The sequence below is a fragment of the Hemitrygon akajei genome, unplaced genomic scaffold, assembly GCF_048418815.1.
Source record: "Hemitrygon akajei unplaced genomic scaffold, sHemAka1.3 Scf000050, whole genome shotgun sequence".
NCBI lineage: Eukaryota > Metazoa > Chordata > Chondrichthyes > Myliobatiformes > Dasyatidae > Hemitrygon > Hemitrygon akajei.
The window spans coordinates 3,032,734-3,049,045 of record NW_027331936.1 but is presented as its reverse complement, the minus strand read 5'-3'; the positions used below and the strand labels follow the sequence as shown (position 1 = coordinate 3,049,045).

The following is a 16,312-nucleotide window of genomic DNA, read 5'->3' as shown; positions in this document are numbered from 1 at the left end:
AAGAGGACACACCAACAGGTGGAACCAGCTGCGGGAAGACATGGTTTGTCAGGTCTGACGACGAGCTGAATGTACCATAACCTTCAGACTGAATCAGAAAACCATTCTGAGGGTATTTGAAATGTCAGAAGCAGGGGAGATGTGATCCCATGTCTCCGTCAGACACTCAGTGAGATGGTTCCAGTTATAACGTGCAGGGATGAAAGCACAGTGTTTGGGGTCTGATTTAATCACTGATTCTGACACAGTGAGAGGGTTAGTTTTGCTGTAAGGCAGCAACATTAATGGAAGAAGACACAGAAATTTCATCAATTGTCAGTTGTTTAGCAAAAGTGAACAATTTGTATGTTACCTTGACAGAAACAGATATTCCCAGTGGTGACAAAGGGGTGCAGTCTTGTTTATTTCAGGTTAGAGAGGGGTGTGGAGTTTTGAAATCAATGTCTTGCAGTGCCAGCATCATTAATTTAGCATGTCCGGAGTGGTGGATCACACAGCACGGAAACAGGCCTTTGGCCAGCCATACCTGTTCTGACCATCCACTCACTGTCTACACTGGTCCCATTTATCAGCACTTGGATCATACCCGACTGTATATCGGCAGTTTCAATGCTTATCCTCTTCGTAAATGTTGTGAAGGGACCTGCCTCCACCACCACCTCGGGCAGTGTGTTCCAGATTTCAGCTACCCTCTGAGTGAAAAGTCTCTTCCTCAGATCCCTCTAAACCTCTTCATCCTCTGCTTGAATCTATGCCCTCTGATCGGTGACACCTCTGTCCCAGGATCGGGGTCGATATGGGCATCAGTGAGGCCTTTGATAAGGTTCACATGGTAAGTTGCTGTGGAAAGTCAGATCACACGGGATCCAGGGAGAGCTGGCTCACTGGATGCACAGTTGTCTTGATGGTAGGAAGCAGAGAGTGATGGCGGGAGGCTGTTTATTTGACTCGAGGCCCGGACCTATTGAGGTTCCCCAGGGTTACACCCCATTGCTCTCATTATTCATTGATGTTTAATGATATTTCCATTTGCACAGTTTGTTGAATTCTATGCTCCACTTGATCTTTCATTGATCCTGTTACTATTCTATAGATTTGCTAAGTGTTCCTGTAGGAAAAACAATCTCAGGGTTGTATGTGGTGACATATATGTACTCTGATAATAAAATTTACTTTGAACATCACGCATTGCTACTTGTCATCTAGATCAATAATTTGATTAAGAATGTACAGGGTATGGAGAGTAGGTTTGCAGCAAATTCAAACAATTACATTTTTCTGAAAGATATTCAGTATAATCTCTCTGCTCTGTTTCCCTCTCTGCATTTGACCACCCCCTCCCCTTACTGTCTTCCCTCTCTGCCCCGTCCTCCCGCTCACCCTGACATTGGACATACGTTCAGGGTGAAAGTGAATTATTTTCGGGGAATCTGAAGGGGAATTCTTCACTCAGAGGTTGGTGAGAGTGTGGAATGAACTGCCAGTGGAAGTGGAGGATGTGGGTTTGATTTAGACACTGAAGAGGAATTTAGGTGAGGATGTGGATGGGAGGTGTATGGAGGCTCTTGTGCAGGTAGCTGGAACTAGGCAGTAAAAACAAAAACAGGTCGACATTGACTGCAAGGGCCGAAGGGCCTGTTACATTGCTGCTGCTCTCTTTGACTCCAGTAATATAGTGATTTGTAACTTCCACAGTCAGTACTTTGTTGTTTATGACTGAACCCAGACATTTACCCAAACAAGAATTGTAAGACTCTTGGCTGGCTACAAAAGGCGTTTACAAGCTGTGTTTCTTGCCAAATGGGTTGTTACTAAGTACCGACCATGCAGGGCACCCAAACTTTTGCTTCGGGCCCTTTTCCTTTTTTGTTATTTTGAAACTGTAAAAGATGGAAATTAAAATGTAATCTTGCTTAAAATATTAAAGAAATGTGTCATCTTTGACTTTATGCCTTTTCGAAATCAGGTCATCTTTTACTCGCTGAGCTATTCACAGTAACAGAAATTTTGACCAGGGGTGCCCAAACCTTTGCAAGCCACTGCTGGACTAAGTGTGTAAATGCAGGACGGGACCACGTTGAAAAATAAATGTACTAGGTTTTCCGAAATTGACCCCTTCCACCTGAGGCCACGAATATATCAATCACCCCTCATATAAATGTTCATCCAAAATGAAGAGGATTCAGCACTCCATGTGTGTACATGCAATCGTGATAAGAAATACAGAACAGAAAACGTAAATGAGAGGCCAGCTCAGAAAAATGAATCACCACTCTGGAAGAAAACATGAACGAGTGGAATGAGTATGACCCTCCATGGGAGACATCCCAACAATCTGAGCAGACGAGATGGTGACAAATGAGCCCTGAATAAGGACGTTAACTCCCAATGTCATTCTTCCTCAGCCAGAGATCTGAGGGGCGAAGAACATCTCAGACTGAACTGCAGTCAGCTCGACTTCTTCAGTCTGCAGGAAATTCAAGGGAAACCTCTTCACCCAGATTGATGGCAATTTGGAACCCATCACCACAGGGAGAGCGAGAGTTGAACAACAGGTGAGGATTTGAAAGATCTGTTGTGGAAGAGAATCAGGTCCAGCCGGCCTGAGTTGACACTCTACTGTACACTAGGTGTGTTATAAATTCACTAAGTACCAGAGACAGTGATTAAAATAGAGCTGATTTATTTGTCACAGAGCTAGTCCCATTAAAGGTGAATATGCAGCAGAAGAACTCCTCCCATGCCCAGTGACCAGGGTGCAGACTTGGGTGTGGTGAGCAGCAGCAATAACTGCAGAGTTCAGCACCGACAGTCACTCTCGAAATTGCATTCAGCAACAGTGGTGGACAAATATCCAGCATCCAGCTCATTGAAACTTTCTCCCCAGTTTGAACCCGGTAGTGTTCGTAAGTGCAACATGCTGTAAGGTTTCACTGCTGATGTAATGGACTCTCGGCAATGTTTCACTGCTGAGTTATTTGCTTCCCTGTTGCAGCAATGTTTAGGGTACGACTAGAGATAACAGGGTTTTGGAGTGTGGGACTATCCAATGACAGAAATGTTCTTTCTTGTGAGTCTGGAAGAGAGATTTCCGTGGTCTTTTGCCGGGGAGAGATGAGAAGAAGAGAGAGTGGGCCCTTTTTCTTTCTTTTTGATTACTTAACTAACCATATAGTCAAAGTAAGAATTATACATCTCAGTCATTTAATCACATATTGTGTACTGTTTGTTATTTCAAGGTACTGAATTGTAACAGGGGACACATCACACAGCATCCACCCAAACAAGATTTCTTAAGTTTGGCCGGGCTGGGGGGATATCACCCCCTGTATTAAGCTGTTAGCCGAAGAAAGAGTTGCATAGGGTTAGATTACTGAGTGAATCGCTTCCAAAATACACAGCAGGTGAACGGTCTCTCCCCAGTGTGAACTCAGTCATGCACATTAGGTTGATTTCGCTGAGAGAATCTCTTCCCAAAGTCTGAGCATGAGATCGGCCTCTCCCCAGTGTGAACTCGCTGGTGTCTCTGCAGTTGAGATGTCCGAGTGAATCCCTTCCCACACACTGAAGCCTGAATTATGCTTCACCATGGAAGCTACGCCGTACGCTCCGCGTAGCCGCATACCTTACGCGGCACCCTAGGCCATACCGTACGCCGTAGCCTAATGCGCACCTTACGAAAATGTAACTGTGCGTCACAGACCGCGAGAACTGTGATCGGTCAGCTTGGTAGCAGCACATTCGTCCTAGGGATTCCCTGTTGCTTCGATGTTGGAAAATGGACTAAATCGAGGAGAGGTTAAGTCAGGAAGTCAGAAAATATGTACATTTGTACGACTCTTCATTGGTATACTATAAAGACGTGCAAATGGCACGAAATTCGTGCAAATAAATTTCCACAAACATCAGTTTGGACGTCACGGACTGCACAAAGAAATGGAAAAGCTTCTCTCTTTTCTGTGCTGCAGTAATTTCAATAATAGTAACTCTTGTTCAACATCGATTAGCTCCAACTCCCAACAAGATGTACTCAGCAGTCGCCATCGTTCCCAACGCCACATGAGTCAATTCAACACAGTGGCATAGAACTCCAACGCCAACTAGCGCAGACTACACACCCTGCATGGTCGTCGCCCGACTTGGTAGACTTGGTTCTGTCATGTTTTGGCTCAGCCCTGGTTTCTCTTCTACTCGGCTCTTCATCCCTCAGTTGCTCGAGCTGCTCATCTATGTTCTCTTGCTCTTTGAGGAATCCCAAGAGACTGTCAATCCGATTATCTGCTGCCACAGCATTTCCCCCTGTCAGCGACATAGACCGGCCATTCCTTTTTGAGAGTTCTGGAAGTTTACTTTCAATTGATCTCGTCACCAGCGGATTTTTGATCGCACCCGTGTCTCCAAGGTCACTCAAGTCTTGAAGTGCCTTCTCCACAGTTTGAATTAATTCCACTATTTTCCGTGGCTGATGATTTCTGACAGCTGGCATTTTCTGTAACTCTTCCACTGTTGCATTAGCAATGCACGTTCGATTTCCATAGCGGTTTTCTAGAACACGGAAGATGTCATCTGCAGTTTTATAAGTTTTGAGGCGAACGTCTCTTCTGACTTTGTCGTCAAGACTGTCCAGCAGTTGAACCTTTTTCACATCTCTTGAACCGGTCGGCTCTCCCTGCCTCTGGAGTGCTTCCCAGTCCTTTCTCCACCTGTGAAAATCACGTCTGCTGCTACGAAACTTGGGAAGGGACGTCGGTTTCAGTCTGATGGCTGGCGTGGGAAAATTGGAGGAAAAGCCCAACGCCGTCGGTGTTAGTCTTTCAGCATCCTCCTTTCTCCTTGCCTGTATGAAGTGGGCCTTCTTGGAAACCAGCTTGGGGATGTGGAGTTCCAGCCCCTTTAGGTGACTCTGAAGGTGCTTCTGATCCCCTGGCGGGATCCATCATTCCCACCTACCATGCACCTCCTTCGCTGTCTTTACCAGTCCTTGCAGGTGGTTAAGCATGAAGCCATACGCCTCCTGGTGGCCATCAGGTTGTACAGCAGCGTCGTCTTCACATTCATCCTCTGCTGCTTGTAATACTGTGAGCAATTCAACATTTCCAAAGTTATAGACAATAGGTGCAGAAGTAGACCATTTGGCCCTTCGAGCCTGCACCACTATTTTGAGATCATGGCTGATCATCCACTATCAATACCCGGTTCCTGCCTTGTCCCCATATCCCTTGATTCCCCTATCCATAAGATACCTATCTAGCTCCTTCTTGAAAGCATCCAGAGAATTGGCCTCCACTGCCTTCCGAGGCAGTGCATTCCAGACCCCCACAACTCTCTCGAGGTTTTTCCTTAACTCTGTCCTAAATGACCTACCCCTTATTCTCAAACCATGCCCTCTGGTACTGGACTCTCCCAGCATCTGGAACATATTTCCTGCCTCTATCTTGTCCAATCCCTTAATAATCTTCTATGTTGCAATGAGATCCCCTCTTAATGTCCTTAATTCCAGCGTGGAATTCCAGTTGGTCCAAAGAGTCTCCTGGATTAGCCTTCTGATTTTCTTTAGTTTCAACTCACACTCATTTGCCGTCTTTGCCAGCTCGGCTTTTTGCTGTTCAGTTGACACAGCTACTTTCTCTGTGTTCAGCTCCGCCTCCCGTTCTGCAGTGAGTCCGGCCTCCGCATCATCATTGGCTTCCATGACTCTCTCGGCTTCTATTGTGAGTTTATTGAAACTCACTCTGAGTTCCTCTTCAGACATGTCTTCATAGGTCCTGGTAATACTGTTGGCCAGACGAGAAAACAATCTTTTTGCTGTCATTCTCTCTAGGTTGAATTGCTCAACTGATTTCCCAATAGCTTGATCAGCCATGTTTGATTCCCTCTGCAGGCTGTTCACAGGCGAGAGTACAACTTTTTACTGATGCTTTGATGTTGTTTTATCTAAACTTGATTTCCTTCCTTTTTCAGGACTCCAGGTTATTGCTCTTGCTGTTCCAGCTCAAAGCTCCCAGATTTCTGTTTCCTAGTCAAACAGTTTTGTCAAGCAGTATTTTCACTGTCAACCAGTTTTTCACTGTAAGGTCGGAGTTCTTGCTCCCATGTGCAGCTTCCCCACTTGAAAGGGACTGAATACGCCTACCCGAAGGTTTTAACCGGATTCCACTCAATGAACAAACAACTTTCCTTCTTTTTCCTTTGTTATTTTTATTTTCGCAAGTGTGGCAGTTGATAATTATTAGTCAGTAGTCATAAATAATCAGTGGTAAGTCAGTCATTAGTCTAGTCAACGTGTTACGTATTCAGGCAACAATGAACAGATGAGTTAGGCAAGTGTTTTTATAACAAGTAACAAGTTTATTAAACACTGAAAACAAACCCCCCCAAAAGTAAAAAAATACTAACGTAACCGGAAATCAGCTGCTGTGCGGCAGCTTAACAGTTCTTAAAGCGATGCAGCTCAAACAGTTCTTAAAGCGATGTTGCCAAAAGTTCAAAATGTTCACAGGCCATTTAAAAGGAGAGACTTTTTAAGGCGATTTAAATTCTCTTCCACGTCGTTTTGTTTCGATCCCCGGCATCAAACTCTTCCCACGAAGAATTTTATGAAACGTAATGGCTTAAAGGCACTGACCTTTCCTTTATCACACTGTCCTCAATCTTCTGCTATCCCGCAGAGATTAACACGAGAACAGTCAACCAATTCCTTTCGAATCAGGATCAAATAAGGTCAAACCCGTTTCACCATCGAAATTCGATTCTCCTCGATCTTTAACTCCCGAACTCCGATCTTCACACTCCACCGATTCTTAACCAACAGTATTGTAAAGAAACTGCTGGCAATGACTGTGACGCTGCTCTCGGACTGTCACTATGACGCTGCTCTCGGACTGTCACCGTGACGCTGCTCTCGGACTGTCACCGTGACGCTGCGGGTTCCGCCCAAATGGCCTCTAATCGGCCTCTACCCAGTGTGAACTCGCTGGTGTGCCAGGAGTTTGGATGACTGACTGAATCCTTTGCCACATTCTGAGCAGGTGAACGGCCTCTCCCCAGTGTGAACTCGCTGGTGATTCCCTAGGGTGGATAAATGTGTGAATCCCTTCCCACATTCTGAGCAGGTGAATAGCCTCTCCCCAGTGTGAACTCGCTGGTGATTCCGTAGGGTGGATAACTGTGTGAATCCCTTCCCACAGTCTGAGCAGGTGAATGGCCTCTCCCCAGTGTGAACTCGTTGGTGACTGCGTAGGGTGGATAACTGTGTGAATCCCTTTCCACAGTCTGAGCAGGTGAATGGCCTCTCCCCAGTGTGAACTGATCGATGTGCCAATAGGGTGGATGACTGTGTGAATCCCTTCCCACAGACTGAGCAGATGAATGGCCTCTCCCCAGTGTGAACTCGCTGGTGACTGCGTAGGGTGGATGAATGACTGAATCCCTTCCCACATTCTGAGCAGGTGAATGGCTTCTCCCCAGTGTGAATTCGTTGGTGACTGTGTAGGCTGGATAACTGTGTGAATCCCTTTCCACAGACTGAGCAGGTGAACGGCCTCTCCCCAGTGTGAACTCGTTGGTGACGGCGTAGGGCGGATGAATCACTGAATCCCTTCCCACAGTTTGAACAGATGAATGGCCTCTCCCCAGTGTGAACTCGTTGGTGACTGTGTAGGATGGATAACTGAGTGAATCCCTTCCCACAGTTCGAGCAGGTGAACGGCCTCTCCCCAGTGTGAACTCGCTGGTGATTTTGTAGATCAGATAATTGAGTGAATCCCTTCCAACAGTTCAAGCAGGTGAATGGCTTCTCCCCAGTGTGAACTCGCAGATGTCTCTCTAGGGTGGATGAATGACTGAATCCCTTGCCACAGTCTGAGCAGGTGAATGGCCACTCCCCAGTGTGAATGTGTTGGTGACTATGTAGGTTGGATGACTGAGTGAATCCCTTCCCACATTCTGAGCAGGCGAACGGCCACACCCCAGTGTGAACACGCTGATGTACCTTCAGTTCAGATGACCGAGTAAATCCCTTCCCACATTGTGAGCAGGTGAATGGCCTCTCCCCAGTGTGACCTCGCTGGTGACTCTGTAGGTTGTATAACTGAGTAAATCTCTTCCCACAATCTGAGCAGGTGAATGGCCTCTTCCCAGTGTGAACTGACTGGTGTCTCAGTAGGTGAGATGACTGAGTAAATCCCATCCCACAGTCTGAGCAGGTGAACGGCCTCTCTCCAGTGTGAACTCGCTGATGTACCTTCAGTGCAGATAACTGACTGAATCCCTTCCCACAGTCTGAGCAGGTGAATGGCCTCTCTCCAGTGTGAACACGTTGGTGTGCCCATAGGTCAGATGATCGAGTGAATCCCTTCTCACAGTCTGAGCAGGTGAATGGCCTCTCTCCAGAGTGAACACGTTGGTGAACCAGTAGGTGAGATGACTGAGTGAATCCCTTCCCACAGTCTGAGCAGGTGAATGGCCTCTCCCCAGTGTGAACTGACTGGTGTCTCATTAGGTGAGACGACAACATGAATCCCTTCCCACAGTCCGAGCAGGTGAATGGCCGCTCCCCTGTGTGAACTCGCTGGTGAGCCATTAGATCAAATGACCGAGTGAATGCTTCCCCACAAATTCAGCAGATCACCAGCCTCTGCCCAGTGTGATCTGAGTGCTGTGTCCACAGGTGGAAAGACCGACTGAATCCTTTTGCACACACAGAACATGTGAATGGCCTTGCCCAGTGTGAACTTGCTGATGTACCTTCAGATGAGATTACCGACTGAATCCATTCCCACTGTCTGAGCAGGTGAACGGTCTCTCCCCTGTGTAAAATGACAGACGTGCTAGTTGGTCAGATGACCGAGTGAATCCCTCCCCACAGTCTGAGCAGGAAGGATGGTTGATTGAATCCCTTGCTCCTTAAATATCTAGACAGAGACAGCACAACTGGTGCGCTGTGTTTGAATTCCCATAGACAAATTCCTTGTCGATTTTAACCTGTAAAAAGATTTAAAAATCCATCAGTGGGTGAAGGACAACATTTGAGATGAGATCACTTGAGTTGCCAAGGTGTGATCTGACATCACACTGTCACAGTGAACTTCAACCCAAGTTGGACAGAGAAATCACCTTCTAACTGGGCACAGTGCTGGGATCTGGAATGATACGTTGATTCATGAAGGCCAATATGTCAAAATCTTTCTTTCTGTCCCTATCGAACTGTGGCACCACTTTCAGTGAATTATTGACCTGTATTCCCAGATCCCTTTCTTCTACAGCACTCCTCAGTGCCCGGCCAGTCACTGTTTAAGACCTAGTTCCTACCAAAATGCAACACCCCACACTTGTCTCCATTAAATTCCATTTTGCATTTCTTAACACATTTTTCCAGCTGATCCAGATCGCACTGCAAGCCATGACAGTCCTCCCCGCTGTTCATTACACCCCAATTTTGGTGTCATCCAAAAATTTGCTGATCCAGCTAACCATGATATCATCCAGATTACTGATATAGATGACAAACGACAACAGATCCAGCACTGATCCCTGTGGCAACCACTAGTCACAGGCCTCCGGTCAGAGAGGCAACCATCTGCTACCACACTCTGGCTTCTCCCAAAGACAGTGTGTCATTCAATTTACTGTCTAATCCTGAATGCTGAGTGACTGAACCTTCTTGACCAACCTCCCACATGAGACTTTGTCAAATGCCTTGCTAAAGTCCATGTAGACAACATCCACTGCCTTGTCTTCATCAACTTTCCTGATAACTTCCTCGAGAGACTCTATAAGATTGGTTAGCCATGACCTACCATGCACAAAGCCATGCTGTCTATCCTTAATCAGTCCACATCTATCCAAATACTTATATATCCGGTTCCTGCACATATGTTCTAATAACTTTCCCACAACTGATGTCAAGCTCACTAATGTAACATTTCCTCGTTTCTCTTTAGAGCCCTTCTCGAACAGTGGAACAACATCGGCTGTCCTCCAATCCTCCAGTACCTCACCTGTCACTGAGGATTATTTCAATATCTCTGCTTGGACCCCGACAATTTCTGCACTTGTCTTCCTCAGGGTCCCAGGGAACAACTTGTCAGGCCCTGGGGATTGATCCATGCTAATTTGCCTTAAGGCAGCAAAAACCTCCACCTCTGTAATCTGTCCAGGGTCTCTGAAGTTGATGCTGCTTTGCCTCACCTCTATAGACTCTGTGTCCATCTCCTGAGTAAATACGGATGCAAAACTACTACTTAAAACCTCCGCCATCTATTTTGTGTCCCGTATAGATTACCATTCTGATTGTCCAGAGTTTCTGTTCTGACCTTCTCTATGTTTCTGTGACAGAGAAGCTGGCCACACTTGAGTGGAAGGGCAATCTGGTAGGAGTGACGACGGAGCAGCAATGGCTGGAGTTTCTGGGAGCAACTTAGGAGCTGAGTAATCGATACATCCCAAAGAAGTGGAAACATTGGAAAGGCAGGAGGACACAACTGTAGCTGAAATGAGAAGCCTAAGCCAAAATAAAAGCCAAAGAGAGGGCAAATAACAGAGCAAAAAACATTGGAAAGCTTTTAGAAACCAACAGAAGACAACTAAAGAAAGTCAGATGAGCTCAGGGTGTGGAAGTATGATATTGTAGTCTTTAATGTGTCTTGGTAGCACCCAACAGCCTGAGGAATTTAGTGGAACAAAATATCCGGGGCCTCGATATCAGTTGAAAACAAAGGTTCCCTGCACCAGTTACCTTTCACCTTTTATTTTGGTAGGCACATACAAACTCTGCACCTTCAAAATTTCACTTCTGAAGAACCCCCACTCACCAAGTACTCCTTTGCCAGAAAACAGCCTGTCCCAGTCCACACCTGCCAAATCCTTGCAAATACCATAAAAATTGATCTTGCTCCAATTTAGAATCTCAAGAGAGGTCCAGACCTCTGTTTTTCGGTACTTACTTGGAATCTCATGGCAATATGATCACTAGACACAAAGTGTTCCCATACACTAATTTCTGTCACCAGCCCTGGATCGTTTCCCAACAGCTTATTGCACACTTCTACGCCGGATGTTTTACGTACTGATTAAGGAGCATTTGACAAACTCTACCCCATCTAGTCCTTTTACAGCATGGGAGTCCCAGTCAATATATGGAAAGTTAAAATCACTTACTATATCAACTATTGTTTCTTGGTGTAGTCTGTGAACTCTCTACAAATTTGTTCCTCTGAATCCCTCAGACTGTTGAGTGCAACCAATTCCCAGTAATGCCTACGATATCATAATTCCATGCCCTGGGCTCATCTGGCTTTCCTACAATGCTTCTTGCATCGTGATTTCCACAGCTCAACACATTCATCGCACCGTGCTCAAGCATTTGATTGCTGACTCTATCTGAGCTCTGAACAACATCTGTCTGGTGTCAAGAAAACAACCTCTCCCTCAATGTCAGAAAAAGCTCTAACGCTGAATTTTGTGGTGGGGATGCAGGAAAGGTTTTCTTCTGATGACTCTTCCATGAAGGTCATGTTTGTGCAGGTGTTGCTGCACAGTAGAACAGTGCACCACCACTCCAGAGTCTGCTAAATCTTCCTGAATGTTTTTTTACAGTCAAATGGGGGTTTCGATTTGCCTTTCTAGGAATCCTACGAGTAGTTCTCTCAGAAAGTTTTCTTGGTCTTCCAGACATCAATTTGACCTCCACTGTTCCTGTTAACTGTCATTTCTTAATTACATTGTGAACTGAGGAAACGGCTACCTGAAAACGCTTTGCTATCTTCTTATAGCCTTCTCCTGCTATGTGGGCATCAATTATTTTAACTTTCAGAGTGCTAGGCATCTGCTTAGAGGAGCCCATGGCTGCTGATTGTTGGGACAAGGTTTGAAGAGACAGGGTATTTATAAAGCTTTGCGATTTGCATAACCTGGCCTGCCCTAATGATGACTGTGAACAAGCCATTGTCCTAACAAGCTAATTCAGGTCTGAGACCGTGGTAAAATTTAACTGAGAGCTCAAATCTCTTGGGGTGCCCAAACTTTTCCATGGTGCTCCTTTCCTTTTTTTCCCCCACTCTAAAATTGTACAAAACAGAAATAATACACTAAACTCCTCATGAAGGGTTTCAGCCCGAAACGTCGTCACTACCTCCTCCCATAGATGCTGTCTGGCCTGCTGAGTTCTGCCAGCATTTTGTGTTTTTAATAACACACTAATCTTACTTAAAATGTTGAAAAGAATGTTTTGTGAATAACTTTATGACTTTTGGAGATCAGTTCACCTTCTACTCACTAAATTATTCACAGTAACAGAATGTTTGACCAGTGGTGCCCAGCTGTTTGCATACCACTGTATTCAATGAGGTGGTGAGCATGGGGTGTGATGGGGGGGGGGGGGGGTGAGGAAGAGGACTGACAGGGAGCAAAGAGGGAGAATGCGTGGGGTGAGTGGTAGATTTAGAGGGTGATAAAGAGGGGAAGACAATGTGGGATACAGGAGCCAGCAGGGAGAGTGTTTGAGAGAGGGGGGAGGGTGGAAGGTAGGGAGAGAGATAGAGAGGGTGAGAGCTGGAAATGGAGGTTACAGAGTGGTGGAGGTGACTGAGTGAGAGAGACAAATTTGATTGAAGTGAGAGGGTGCATGAGAGAGGGGGAGATGGAGAGGGGAAGGCAGAAGGTGAAAGAGAGTGGGAGAATGGTCAAGTAGCAGTGTCACTGAGGCGGATAGAGAAGAGGGAAGGGGAGGGTAGAGGTGGGGAGGAAGCAAGAATGATTGAGAGGGGTGATGATATGGAAGGGGTGAGGGAGAGGTGAGATGGCGAGGGAGAGACTGAATAAAAAGGGAGGTCTGGAGTAGAGGGCAGGAGGATGAAGAGGGACTGTGAGGAGGGAGTGGTGAGGGAAACGGGGTGCGTAGACAGGGATGAGGAGAAATGTGAGAAGATGGTGTGTCTGATTAGAATTGTTAGACTAACTATTTATTCAGTCCCCAGTTGCAGGGTCGTTAATCACATATGTTCACAATCACCGAACAAATCCACCATGCGATTACGGTTCCATGCCTTGAGATTTACTGTGTATGATTCTGGTCAACATATCCGACAGTGGGGAGCTCTAACACGTACGGTTCTGGTCAACATATCTGACAGTGGGGAGTCTTAACGCGTACGGTTCTGGTCTACATGTCTGACAGTGGGGAGTTTCACAGCATACGGAGACCTACTGCAAATCGCAGCGCAATGCCAACCCCAGCTGATGCTGGTGTTTCTCCTGTTCAGGTAGTGGTGAGGAAAGAGTTAATCTCGGGTTTGTGTAAATCGAGGGCCGGTTGCAGTGGGAATGGGCTGCGATCGATCCAGACAGCTGGAGGCACCGGGTTCTCCAGTCTTTTAGATTTGCGCCCGAGTCGGGATTGCGGGATCAGTTTGTTGTGTTTCTCCTCCAGCTTGGGAGGGTGGATGTAGGTGAAGGGGGCCTGTCTATGAGTGGGTGTGGGGTGAATGGTCAGAAGGGTGTGGGGCCACTGGTGGGACGGAGGGTGGTTGGGGTACTGTGGGTGATCGGATGTAACATGACCTGGGTGGATGTGCAAGGGGTAAATTACATTGTCAACGAGGGTGGATCTGGTCCATTGAATCAGACAGCTCAGCTCACGTGTCCTTTCAGGAGGCCACAATTCTCTCTTCATCTTAATCACTGACTAATCTTCCTGTTAACATTGAGTTTGTTACAGAGCCCCAGGGTCTGCAAACAGATGATTGCTAAGAGGCAGAGTGTTATGGTGAGAGGCTGTTTCTTGAACTCGAGTCCCGAACTTAGTGACGTTCCCTGGGGTTACGCCCATTGCTACTTGTCTTCTATGTCAATAATTTAGTGAGAAAGTACAGGGTATGGGGAGAGAGTTTGCAGCAAGTTCAAACAATTAATCTTTTTGAAAGACAGTCAGCATAAACACTCCCCTCTCTTTCCCTCTCCCCACTCAGAACTGACCAAAAGCTACAACAGAGGATGCAAGATCTTGAACTGAGTAACCACTGTGAGGGAATGGGAGTGATTTCAAAGGGCTGGACTGCTGGAAGCACATTACCAGACCTGGAGTGATTGCACCTGGGTCTGACAGAGGCATAACTGGTTCTTCTGGACACATTCAGTCTCACTCCAACTATTTCCTACCTTCCTTTGTACAGGTATGTAATGTCTAAAGGACCAGTGTTTGAGTAAATGAGACTCACCAAACTTTCTCCTGACTGAATCACTGGAATCTCCGAGTCAGATGGGTTCTCTCCAGTTGATGCTCTCAATCCTCGGGCTGGTTCACTTGTTGCTGTTCCCTCGTCTTCAGTCGTGGTTTGCCTCCAGTTGCGGTTTTTCTTCAAATAAATCTCTCACCACAGGTCTAACTTTAACCAGAGAGACAATGAAGCACATTAATAATGAAAAGGAGAACCAAACATTTCTGCGTAATGTTACTAAGAACAAAACTCACTGAAATTTAAACACTGAAGGCAGATTTAATTATCTCAGTGAACAATCTTTTATTGTCCCTCACATGTCACAGACGATATGGGATAAGAAGGAGCCATCATTCTGTCATGGTAAGACATAAGACACAGGCACAGAATTAGGTGATTCAATCCATCTGGTCTGCCCACCATTCAACCAGGGCTGATTTTCATTCCAACACCATATTCCTGTCTTCCTCCTGTAACCCTGAAGCTACTCAGCAATCATGAATATATTAATCTCTGTCATAAATATACCCAAATGGCAGCCTCAACCAACTTCTGCGGCAACAAATTCCACAGATCAGACATCTTTTAGCCAAAAAATTCTTCTCATCTCAGTTTTAAAGGGAAGCATCTTTATTCTGAAACTGTGCTGTAAGATCACAGACTCTGCGTCTAATGGAAACATCCTCACCATGTCCACTGTATCCAGGCTTTTCAGCATTCAGTAGGTTTAATTAACCATACATCTCCCACCACCCCCACCGTCCCTCTGAACTCCATTGAGCACAGGTCCAGAACCATCAGAGACTTGCAGAGACTCCAACGGAGGCCTACAAACTATCACAGCCATTTTCATTTCCAGGTTAAAACAGGTCCATTTCATGAAATATAAACCAAGAAATAAAAAGAAACTGGAATTACCAGAAACACTCAGCAGGTAAGGAACAGCTTACAATACAATTCAATTAATAACATTTCATCAGAATGACTTCAAATATTTTCAGTTTTTAGTGTAGATCTCCAGCACAGCTACATGATTTCCACTGTGTGACAGTGAGGGGGGGGGGGGGGGTGGATTTCCAAACACAGTTTGAACACCAAACTCAGGGTCTATTTCTACTGTTTAAACACGGAACAGCCCATTTACTCACAGCCGAGACAAAACACATTTCCAAACCTCCCAAATGGTTGCTCTCCTCCCGTTAACATTTATCACTTCCAAAATACAATATTTTCTATTCGTATAGATGTGATAATAATTTATGTAAAGATTCAAGCTTCTTTAAATTTTTATATATTTAAAGACTAAACAGGATCTGTAAAGGTCTAACCATGTAACAACCGATGTGTGAGGATATTGTGAGTATCGACACTCACAGGTACACTTCCTGTCCAACCATTTCTCCGAGAGAAACGGTACAAGGCAGAGTTGCCAACCTACAGCTTTTGAGACTAATATTCACCAATATTCATGGCTTTAGCAATAGTTCATCAGACGTTCTTTTTTCATACTCGATTACTTGGTTCCAATTTAGGGGCTAAAAGTGTAAAAAAATGAATTGCTTTATTTCTGTTATTTTTATACCTCTGAGTAACACTGCTAAGCGCTGCGGGCCCTGCCGTCTGCTCCAACTCAGTCGTATTAGTAAGGCTACATCTGTGGTGGTCCGTGGATTACTCGCTAAGCCTAAAGTACATTTTTCTCACTAAAAACCCTTTGACTTCTAAGCAAACAAAGTTATTTTACTTGCTTGATAATTATATTCTATGATAATCAGTTAAGTGCAACTGTGTAATACTTTGTCATATTATTAAATTAAGTATTATATGTTTAATTGTACCAGATATACACTGAAATGTAGTGAGAGGCTATAACCTTGTTAATGTCTTAGCTATCACTATATTTCTGTGGAGCTCTGGAATTCATATATTTCTTTAATCTTGGTTTACTGCTTGACGTTACAAGAAGCCCTATATATGTCACACCCAATTTGTGTACCTGCTCATTACACGAATGGGGCAAGGAAGTTGTTCAGTACATGAAATGAGCAGGTACACAAATTGGGTGTCACAAACTAAGGGTGATTGATACGTTCGTGGCC

At 45.4% G+C, this 16,312-nt stretch overlaps 1 protein-coding gene across 1 annotated transcript in view; it reads right to left on the bottom strand.

Annotated features, from left to right (window-relative positions):
* Positions 1 to 7,696: 7,696 nt before the first annotated feature.
* Positions 7,697 to 16,312, bottom strand: part of LOC140721130 (uncharacterized) — an 80,786-nt gene continuing 72,170 nt past the window's right edge. Inside the window, 2 exon segments of the mRNA XM_073036006.1 lie at positions 7,697 to 7,938; positions 7,940 to 8,465. Coding sequence (XP_072892107.1) covers positions 7,825 to 7,938; positions 7,940 to 8,465 — 640 coding nt within the window. The 3' untranslated portion in view covers positions 7,697 to 7,824.